The sequence below is a fragment of the Arachis duranensis genome, chromosome 4 (genome assembly GCF_000817695.3).
Source record: "Arachis duranensis cultivar V14167 chromosome 4, aradu.V14167.gnm2.J7QH, whole genome shotgun sequence".
Taxonomy (NCBI): Eukaryota; Viridiplantae; Streptophyta; class Magnoliopsida; order Fabales; family Fabaceae; genus Arachis; species Arachis duranensis.
Window position 1 is genome coordinate 75,498,242 of NC_029775.3, and position 11,846 is coordinate 75,510,087.

Below are 11,846 nucleotides of genomic sequence, written 5' to 3' on the forward strand. Positions count from 1 at the left end.
CATACACCAAGTGGGCCCCGGAAGTGGATTTATGCATCAATTACTTACTCATGTAAATCCTAGTAGCTAGTTTAGTATAAATAAGACTTTTTACTAGTGTATTAGTCGTCTTTTGACCATGTTACATCTTTGGTCTCAGTTTTGTTTTATTCTTCATCTTAGGAGGCTATTGAACACGTTTTAGGGGGCTGGCCATTCGGCCATTCCTGAACCTTTCACTTATGTATTTTCAACAGTGGAGTTTCTGCAAACCATAGATTAAGGGTGTGGAGCTCTGCTGTACCTCAAGTTTCAATACAATTACTATTACTTTCTATTCAATTCTCTTTTATTCTTATTCCAAGATATACGTTGTACAACATTTTGATGAATGTGATGATCCGTGACACTCATCATCATTCTCACCTATGAACGTACGTGACTGACAACCACTTCCGTTCTACTCTAGGCCGGGCGTATATCTCTTATATTCCCCAATAGAATCTTCGTGGTATAAGCTAGATAGATGGCGGCATTCATGGGGATCCGAAAAGTCTAACCTTGTCTGTGGTATTCCGAGTAGGATTCCGGAATTGAATGGCTGTGACGAACTTCAAACTCCTGAAGGCTGGGCGTTAGTGACAGACGCAAAAGAATCAAGGGATTCTATTCCAACCTGATTGAGAACCGACAGATGATTAGCCGTGCTGTGACAGAGCATAGAGATAAGAAAGGATTCTAGCATCTCCACACGCCTATCTGAAATTCCCACTATTGATTTACATAAGTATTTCTATCCTATTTTATTTTCTGTTTATTTATTAATTTCGAAATCATCATAAATCAATTAATCTGCCTAACTGAGATTTACAAGGTGACCATAGCTTGCTTCATACCAACAATCTCTGTGGGATCGACCCTTACTCACGTAAGGTATTACTTGGATGACCCAGTACACTTGCTGGTTAAGTTAAACGGAGTTGTGAGCTTCTCTAACAGTGCCTGGAACTCTTTTATCACAATTTCGTCTACCAGTCAATCATGCACAATTAATTCATAGATTTAGAAAATAAAGATAAGGCTACCACATCAAAGGCTACCACATCAAAGTAATAGAATAACTCATAATATAACTCAAGATCTCATGCATTTTACTACTTTCTTTTCAAAAGATTTTTCTTTTTAAGCTTAGTAGGCAATACGTGAGACATCTTCTAACCATAAAAATTTCAAAAATTGAACTACTAAACTAGAAAGTAGAGAAAATCCTAATTAGTGATCATGAAAAAGCTAGAATAAAAACAGGAATTAAGATAAAGGAAAGGATAATGAAACTTAACCACCTCAATTATAGTGGCTGCTGATCTTTCATGAAGGTGATTCACTTTCCTTTGGTGCCTTTGATGATAATATCATCTTAGAGCTTGCTCTGCAACACCAAACTTAAAAAGTTTGCTTGTCCCCAAGTAAAGAAAACTTAGTCCCTTGTTGGCGTTTAAACGCCAAGACTGCTTCCCTTATGAAAGTTGAATGCCCATGCTCTCTTCTCCTTTTTGGCGTTGAACGCGAGTAAGGGGCACCCTCCAGGGTGGTTTTTTTTCTCCTACGCGATTCTGCTCCAAGGCACTCTGTTCTTCCATTCTGAGTTCTTCTATCACTATTTTAAGCCTTGTACATAATCACAAACATTAGAAACCCTAGGAAAACTTTCAAAATTAAGAAAAAAAGAATAAAGAAAAATAAAACTAAGATAAGATTAAAATAAACTAAAAGATACTTATGGTTGGGTTATCTCCCAACAAGCGCTTCTTTAATGTCATTAGCTTGACACTTGATTGTTGATTTTTCTTTCTCTTCTTCCAGTTGGTAAAAAGAAATGACTCCAAGGGGAAAGCGGAGAAGATTAGTGCCCTCAAATTTGAATTCCTCCTAACAAGTTTTCTTTTTTTGTTTTCAACTTGATTCTCCTTGCTCTTGACCTTGCCAACCAAAATATGGATAATTCCTCCATCCATAGTAATTTGAATCACTCCTTAGGTGTGAGTAGTAACCCATGTGATTGCTCTCCATGATTGTTCCTTAGCACAAAATACCAAACAAAACTAAACACACCAGGTGGTAAATAGAAAAGCAAGGAAGAAAGAACAAAATAAATTTTTTATAGATAAAAAGAATAATAAAGAAAAATGAAAATAAGATAAAATGTAAGGGAAAAATGAAAATAAAATAAAAATAAGATAAAATAAGCAATTAACTAAAATAATTTGAAAATAACGATGGAAGATTTACTTAAAATTTTCGAAAATTTAAAAAGAAAGGGTTTTAAAAGTTTTTGAATTTCAAAAAGGGAGAAAAAGATAAACTAAAGAAACACTAAACTTAGATTTTGAAATTTAAAATTTGAATTTAAATGAAAAAGTCAAATAACTAGAATCAAGGAAAAGATAAATAAGATAAAGATCAAGAATAAAAAATATAAACAAGATCTGATTTGAAAATTTAAAAAATAATTAAAAATAAAAAGAAAATATTTAAATTTTTTGAAATTTAAAAAGAAAAAGAAAATATTAAAAGACACCATACTTTTAAAATTAAAACAAGATAAAGCAAGATTTGAAATTTAAGATGCAGTTTTTGAAAATTACAAAAGTCAATTAAATATTTTGAAATTCAAAAATTAGAAAGAAAAAGTCAAGAGAAAGAAACAAGATAAGATAAGATTTGAGAATTTAAAGCTTTTGAAATTCAAATTTGAAAGAAAGAAAGACCAAAGGAACATCAAACTTAAAATTAAAACAGGATAAAGTAAACAATTAATTAAAAAAATTTGAAAATAAAGATAGAAATTTGATTTAAAAACTTTCGAAAATTTAGAGAGAAAAAGTCAAGTAAAGATTTTGAAATTCAAGTTTGAAAGAAAGAAAAACTAACAAAATACTAAATTTTTAAATTTTGAAATTAAAATAAAGATAAGATAACAAAATTTTAAAATCGAGTAAAAGATAAGATAAAGATCTAAGAAAAAGATAAACAAGATATGATTAAATTTATTTAAACAAAAATATTACTAACGGGACACCAAACTTAAAATTTGAAATTAAATCAAAAGAAGATAAAGATGCAAGAATTAATTAAAATTTTTTTCGAACAATTGAAAGAAAGGAATTTTTTATTTTGAAATTCAAAATGAAAGAAAAAAAACTAAAGGAATACCAAACTTAAAATTTGAATTTAAAATAAAGACAAGATAAGATAATCAAAATTTGAAAATCAAGGAAAAAGATAAATAAGATAAAGATTAAACATTAGGAAAGATAACAAGATAGGATTTGAAAATTTAAAAATCACTAATAAGAAACACCAAACTTAAAGTTTAAAATTAAATCAAGAAATATTCAAAAATTAAAAAGTGAAAGATAAGTAATATTAATTTTTTTTTAATTTTAACAGAAAAATACTAAAAGAACACCAAATTTAAAAATTTTGAAATCAAACTGGAAAAAGCACCTAAAATATTTCGAACAAAAAGAAAGAAAGAAAAGGTGAAACAAGATAGAAATAAAAAAATTCAAGAAAGCAATCAAGACAATTTTCGAAAATCAAGAGAAAGAAAAATAATTTACTAAAACTACTAAGAAATACTAAACTTAAAATTTGACACAAAAATTGAAAAAGAGAAAAAGATGACTAAAGATGAAAATTTTTAAGAAAAGAAAACAAAAAAGGTTTGAAAACTTAACAAGAAACACAGTTAAAAGAAAAGACCCGTAAAAAGTACCTGATCTAAGTACCAGATAACTTGTTGGTCTAGGTGATGTATCCTCAAGTTGTAGCTCAATACTATCTGGGTTAGGGCTCACAAGAATTCACGTAGAATAAGGGGGCATACTTCCGTTCTACCCTAGATTCTTTTATATGAAGAAAGACAATACATCATAGAATGGAATCAAACATATATTAAAATAGAAAAGTAATCATATTAATCCATGTAAATAAGTAGAGCTCCTAACCTTAATTTGGAGAGTTTAGTTGCTCATGCTTTACAAAGAAAATATAGAAGAAGGTGTAAAGTAATGTAACAGATGCTATGCTATAAACAATATTCACAACCAGATCAAGATGTAGATTTTTAAACACAAATTCAAATTATAATAAATAGCAGCTTCAAACATCATCATTATAGATCAAGATAGAAACAACTCCCTCTTTTATCATTAAGGAGGGACACCTGCATTGAAAAATGTAACAACTCTAATTTTTGCACTAACGCGATTTTTTCTTAAAATAATATTTTAAAGCGATTAATTTGATTTTGACGAGTCGACTTTGATCCCGATGTAAAATAAATGATAATATAATTTTATTATTATGTTATTTATTTATTTTACTTGCTCTAATTATAATGAAGCCTAGATAATAATATTAATATTATTATCAAGTCCAACTTTTGCTGATATATGTAATTGTCAGTATTTCTTGATGAGCTTAGAGTTGCTAATGCTTCATCAAATATCTTTCATCCTTAAGTTACTAATGTCATTTATATTAGTAACTCATATTTAACCCTAAATATATTATTACTTGTGTAATAATATATCCAATTTTCATAATTATCCGTTTAAGATATTTATAACTTGAACCGCTGGTGCGCGAAATTATAACGCGCACAACTGAACCAGCAAGTGCACCGGGTTGTCCAAGTAATACCTCAGGTGAGTGAGGGTCGATCCCACGAGAATTGTCGAATTGAGCAAGTAATGGTTATCATATAGATCTTAGTCAGGCAAATAGAAAAGATGGTTGTTGAATGCGCATAAAGTAAATAAAGAAAGCAATAAAGAAATAACAAAGAAACAATGATGAGAAACCAGTTAAGGCTTCAAAGATACTTTATCTTTCTAGATTAACTTTTCTCACTGATTACTTTGATAACGAATGATTCATTCAATGGCAAAGCTGTAAGTGATTAACTCATGTCCTCTCATCAAGTTAATCTACCCTAAACCATAGCTCCACACCGTATTTGAGTAACTCATGTCCTCTCATCAAGTTAGCTCATAGTGCTTCACTATAGCTGGGGATGAAGCCCATGCAATCCACTCTCCTTTTGTTGATCTTACTCAAAACACCACAAACAAGGTCGGATCTTCCAGATCGGAGAATGATGCTTTATTATTCTAGCCTTAGCACTATAGAGACCTCATTTATCCAAGACTAATAGGATTATATGTCATGTATCCCAATTAGCCCAGGTACTCTCTTGGAACCTGTGAACTCTCAAGCTATAGCTCAATACAATCTGGTTCAGGACTCGCATGAACTTTTGTAAAATAAGGGGCCATACCTTCGTTCCAACCCAGATTCATTAAGATGAAGGGAGAAAATGCATCATAGAATAGAATCAAACATATATTGAAATAGAACAGTAATATTATTAATCCATAGGAATCAGCAGAGCTCCTAACCTTAACTTAGGAGGTTTAGTTACTCATACTGTACAGAAAATAGTGTATAAGTTTCGAATGTGTGGGAGAAGATCCTTAATAATGGTGATCTTCCCTTCTATATATACTAATACTAAACCTAAAAAGACATTAATAATAATTAGAAGTTACAAAAATAAAATAAACTAAGCTAAGGATGCAAAAATCCACTTCTAGGCCCACTTGGTGAGTGTTTGGGTTGAGCTTGGCGTCCAACTTGAAGAAGTGGGCGTTGAACTCCCACTAAGGGTAAATATGTTGCTTCTTTGCTCCCCTTGTGGTGTTGAATGCCATCTTGGATGTTCAACGCTGGCTTCAGTCTTCTTGGGGCGTTGAACGCCAGAATGGGGGTGGTTTAGGTGTTCAACACCCATTTTGGGCAGTCCAATCCAAAGAAAACTATAGACTATTATATATTTCTGAAAAGCCCTAAAAGTTAGCTTTCCAACACCATTAAGAATGCAGAAATTGAATCTCTATAGCTCCAGCAATACTCATTTGAATGCATAGAAGTCAGAATTTGACAGCATCTACACTCCTTTCTTTGCCTCTGAATCAGACTTTGCTAAAACTTGCCAAATTCACCCAAAAATTACCTAAAATCATAAGAAAAACACAAAATCTTAAAGTAGCATCCAAAAAGTGAATTTTGCATTAAAACTTACTAAAACATAATAAACCTTAACAAAATATACTAAAAACACTAAGAGAATAATGCCAAAAAGCGTATAAAATATCCACTCATTAGAACACCAAACATAAAATGTTGCTTGTTCTCAAGCAACTAAAACAAAGTAGGACTAAAAAAAAGAAGAGAAAGATACAATAAGTCTTAAAGTTTTTCAATGAAGCTCAGTTCCAACTACTGAGTAGGGTTGATAGTTCATTACTTCTAAACAGTTTTGGCATCTTACTTTTCCTTTGAAGCTCAGAGGCATTGGCATCTCTCAGAATTAGAATCTGGATGATATTATTGGTTCTATTCTTTAAGCTCTTCTTGATTCTTGAACATAGCTTGCTTTTGGTGCTTTGCACCTTTTGAGCCTAGCTGTGACTCTAAGCGTTATGTTTTCCCGTATTACCACCGGATACATCAATGCCATAGGCACTTAACTGGGGGAACCCTTTGGATTTGAATTTAGCTTTGCTCAAATTCCCAAATAGTGGTGCCCAAAGTTCTTAAGCGTACTCTTTTACTTTGAATTACGACTTTAATTGCTCAGTCTTAAGCTTTTCACTTGACACCTTCACACCACAAGCATTTAGTTAGGGATAGCAGTTCCATTGAGCTCTTTAGGCTAATTTTTAACCTTCCTAACCATTGATGCTCAAAGCCTTAGATCCTTTTATTAGTTTTCTTCTCTTTTTTTTGAATAGGAATTTTGTTTCTTTGCATCAAGATTATAAATAATTTGGATTTTTCTGATAACCAATAATACTTCTCTAGATGCATTGTTCTTCTAAGAGTCAACACCCTCAACTTCAAGACAATTATGCACAATTAATTCATGCATTCAGAAAATAAATACAAGGCCACCACTTTTTAGAAAGAATGTATTATAGTCAACTCAAGAAATCTTGTATTTTACTACTTCTTTAGAAGAAAACGAAATTTTATTTAAATTTAATGGAATGATAAGTGGAACATCTTATACTTAATTGACAAGAATGAAAATTAATTACTGGAAAAACAAAGAAAATCCTACTAGTGATCATGTAATCTTAGATATGAAAAACAGGAAGGAATTAGAATAGGAACAGAACAGGGGTGAAACTCAACCACCTTAATCATGGTGGTCATTGCCTTTTTCAGAAGCTAGCTTCTGGCGCTTCTGTTCTTCTAATGCTCACCCTTGCTTCTCATGTTCTTCAACCAGCTTCTGTAGCATACAAGACTGGTTCTTTTGCTCCTCTCTTAATTGGTCCATAGTGGATTGCAACTTCTCAACAGATGCTGCCAGTTGATTCCAATATTCAATTGGAGGGATACACTATTCTTAAGATGGCTCAGGTGTTTTCCTCTTAGGAGAGTCAACTGATTGCTGAATCTTATCTGGTGCTGGCCCCCTAGTGCTCTCCATATTTTCCTTGGTAATTGGGGTTTCTACTGGGATGCACGTGTCTCTGTCAATCAGGATTCCTGTCTCACTACACAAGCGGGAGATGAGGTATGGAAAGGCTAGCTTGTTCTGAGTTGAAGTCTTGTTTGTGAGTTTATACAACTCACAAGAGATTAGTTGGTGAACTTCCACCTCATTACCCATCATGATGTGATGGATCATTACAGCTCGTCTAACAGTAACTTCAGAACGGTTGCTAATGGAAAGTATGGAATGCCCAATGAAGTCCAGCCAACCCCTAGCAACTGGCTTGAGATCCATCCTCCTTAGTTGGTTTGGTTTACCTTTTTTGTTGTTGATTCATTAAGTTCCGGACAGACATATGTTCTTAAGGACTTGATCTAGCCTCGGATTAGCTTGTACCATCCTATTAAAGGAGTTAGGGTCATCCTTTTACAGGGCAATTTCAAAATCTCCCTTACCTTATCCAGATTGAAATGCGAAGTCCTTCCTCGGACCATGGTGCGCTATGTATGGAATCCCTGTCCCTCTTTCTTTTGTTTCTCTGTCATCCACAGATTTGCATAAAATTTATGGACCATTACTATTCCAATATTGGTTCTAGGGTTGGCCAGAACTTCCCAACCCCTTATTCAAATCTGCTCTTGAATTTCTGGGTATTCATCTTCTTTTAAGTCAAACTTGACTTCCGGAATCATTGTCTTCTTGCACATTACATTATAGTAGTGTTCTTCATGAAGCTTGGAGTAGAATCTGTAAGGTTTATTGGCAGCGGTGGGTGGTGCACTTTCTTTCTTGTTTCTTGATGTAGATCTTCCATTTCTTAGAGCCATATATTATAAATAAGTGAAACAGCAACGCTCTTGCCACACCAAACTTAAAAGGTTTGCTTGTCCCGAGCAGAAAGGAGAAGTAGAGGGGACGTATGAAAGAGGAAAAGGAGCGTGAGGGAGAGAGAAAGATTCAAAAGTGGAGGAAAAGGGAGGGAGGGTTTTAAAAGGGGAAAAGATAATCAATTTTGAATTTATAAAGATATGATCAAAGAGAAAACAAGATATGATCGAAAATCAATTTGAATGAAGGAAGATTGGAAAAAGTTTTTGAAAGAAGATTACATAGAAGGAGAGCACATTCATAAAAAGATATGAAAGATAAGATATAGATTAAAAAGATTTGAACTAAAAAAGATTTGATTTGAGAAGATAGGATTGGAAATTAAATTGTTGAAAGAGATATTGGATAAATGGTTCAAATTCAATTTAAATTAAAAGAAAAAGTGATTTGAAGAGAAAATTGATGAAAAGATAAGGTTTTGAAAAGATATGGTTTGACCAAGTCAACCCCTCATTCCCTTCTTTGGAAATTCGAATTTTGGCTCTCCCCCTCCTGGGTGTTCAACGCCAAGGTCTGACGTTGAACGCCAGGGGTTCCTTGTTTTTTTTTTTCATTGAAGGGGGCGTTCAACGCCAAGAATGTGTGTTGAACGCCCATAAGGGACCATGGAATGGCCCTGAGCTCGCCCAGCCTGGGCGTTCAATGCCAACCCTTCACTCCCTAATGGGCGTTGGACGCCCATTGCCTCCTTTCTGGGCATTCAATGGCATCATTTCTCCCTTTCTTGGGCATTGAACACCCAACTTCCTCCTTGTCTGGTGTTCAATGCCAGCAAGGAGTTCTGATTTCACTTCTAAAATTTCTGTCTTTATTCTAAGTGTTGCGCATGATCATAAACATCAAAAAGCAAAGAAAAACTATGAAAATTAATAGGAAGAAGACTAAAAATAAATTAAAATGAGAATAAACAAAAGGACTAGAACAGTAATATACTACTTATGGTTGGGTTGCCTCCCAACAAGCGCTTGTTTATCGTCATTAGCTTGACCTTACTGCTATCATGTTAGCAGCAGTGCAGATTTTTCCTACTCAAGAGTGTCTCCTAGGTAATGCTTGACCTTCTGTCCATTAACTGTGAACCTCTTGTCCGAATGGCGGCTTTGGAGCTCTATATGACCATAAGGTGACACATTAGTGACCAAAAAAGGTCCTGTCCATCTGGACTTGAGCTTCCCATGAAAGAGTTTGAGTTTGGAATTGAAGAGTAGAACCTTCTAGCCAGGCTCAAAGACTCTAGAGGACATCTTTTTATCATGCCAATTCTTGTCCATTTTCTTGTAGATTTTTGCATTTTCAAATGCAGCATGTCGGAATTCATCCAACTCATTTAACTGGAGTAACCTTTTTTCTCCTGCAGCTTTAGCATCAAAGTTGAGGAATTTGGTTGTCTAGTAAGCTCTGTGTTCCAGTTCCACTGGCAGATGACAGGCCTTACCATAGACCAACTAGTAAGGGGACATTCCAATAGGGGTCTTGAAAGCTATTCTATACGCCCAAAGAGCGTCTTGTTCATTTGTCTGTGGATGGTAGGGGGATGCCACTCTGTGGCGAACACCATAATGTTGCAGAATTGAGTCAAGCTGTCTATTATAGAAGTGACTGCCTCCATCACTAATTAGTATCCTTGGGACACCGAATTTAGTAAAAATGTATTTTTTAAGGAACTTCATTACTACCCAAATGTCATTAGTGGGTGATGCGATTGCCTCAACACATTTAGACACATAGTCTACTACCACAAGGATGTATGTGTTCAAATATGAAGGTGGAAAAGGCCCCAAAAAGTCTATGTCCCATACATCAAACAACTCAATTTTCAAGATCCCTTGTTGTGACATCTCATGATTATGAGAGAGATTTCCAACACGTTGACAACTGTCATAGTTGCGGATAAATTCTCGGGAGTCCTTGAAGAGTGTTGGCCAAAAGAAGCCGCTCTGAAGGACCTTGGTGGTTGTTCGCTCACCTTCAAAATGACCTCCATAATCTGAGTCATGGCAGTGCCATAGGATTTGCCGCATTTCCTCCTCAGACACGCAACGGTGGATTATGCCGTTTGAGAACCTTTTGTAAAGGTATGGTTCGTCCCACAAATAGTACTTAGCATCATGGATGAGTTTTCGAACTTGCTGTCTACTGTACTCCTTGAGGATGAACCTTATAGCTTTATAGTTTGCAATGTCAGCGAACCAACGTGCTTTGCGTATTGCAAAGAGTTGTTCATCCAAAAAGGTCTCGGATATCTCAGTAGTGGGGGGAGACGTCCCCACTGTAGGTTCGATTTGGGACAAGTGATCAGCCACCTAGTTTTTCGATCCTTTCCTGCCTCTAATCTCTATGTCAAATTCTTGCAGGAGTAATACCCATCTTATCAATCTTGGTTTAGAGTCCTGCTTGGAAAAAAAGGTATTTGAGAGCAGCATGGTCAGTATAGATAATAACCTTAAACCCAATTAAATAGGATCTGAACTTGTCAATGGCATAAACTACTACAAGTAACTCCTTCTCTGTGGTGGTGTAGTTTCTTTGTGCATTATTTAAAACATAACTGGCATAATAGATGATGTGCAAGAGCTTATCATGTCTCTGTCCCAAAATTGCACCAATTTCATGATCACTGGCATCACACATTAGTTCGAATGGTAGGTCCCAGTTGGGTGCAGAAATGATAGGTGCAGAGATAAGCATTGATTTTAGAGTTTCGAAGGCATGCAGGCACTCCCTGTTAAAAACAAAAGGAGTGTCAGTAGCTAGGAGATTGCACAGGGGTTTCACAATTTTGGAGAAGTCTTTTATAAGCCTCCTATAGAAACCTGCATGTGCTAAGAAACTTCTAATTGCTCTGACATTAGCAGGTAGTGGTAACTGTTCAATTACTTCCACCTTGGCCTGATCGACCTCTATTCCTTTGTTCGAAATCCGATGTCCAAGAACAATTCCTTCCGTTACCATGAAATGGAATTTTTCCCAATTTAAAACTAGGTTCGTTTCTTGGCATCGTTGTAGAACTAAAGAGAGATGTTTAAGGCATGAATCAAATGAATCACCAAAAATAGAGAAATCATCCATGAATACCTCAAGGAATTTTTCAACCATGTCAAAAAAAAATGGAAAGCATACACCTTTGAAAGGTGGCAGGTGCATTACAGAGGCCAAATGGCATTCTTCTGTAAGAAAACACGCCGTATGGGCATGTCAATGTTGTCTTTTCCTGATCCTGGGGGTCTACTATAATCTGATTATAGCCTGAATAGCCATCCAAGAAGCAGTAGAATGCATGTCCAGCCAGTCTCTCCAGCATCTGGTCTATGAATGGTTGAGGGAAGTGATCCTTTCTTGTGGCATTGTTGAGTCTCCTATAATCAATACACATGCGCCACCCTGTAATTGTTCTTGTGAGAATCAGTTC

At 35.0% G+C, this 11,846-nt stretch overlaps 1 protein-coding gene across 1 annotated transcript; it reads right to left on the bottom strand.

Moving 5' to 3' along the window:
- Nucleotides 1-9,882: 9,882 nt before the first annotated feature.
- Nucleotides 9,883-11,389, bottom strand: LOC107484618 (uncharacterized). Its single transcript, XM_016105166.1, has 2 exons — nucleotides 11,251-11,389; nucleotides 9,883-10,706 (listed from the first exon to the last, which is right to left on the bottom strand). Exons 1-2 carry the CDS (start codon nucleotides 11,387-11,389, stop codon nucleotides 9,883-9,885), a joined length of 963 nt encoding a protein of 320 aa, XP_015960652.1.
- Nucleotides 11,390-11,846: the final 457 nt, after the last annotated feature.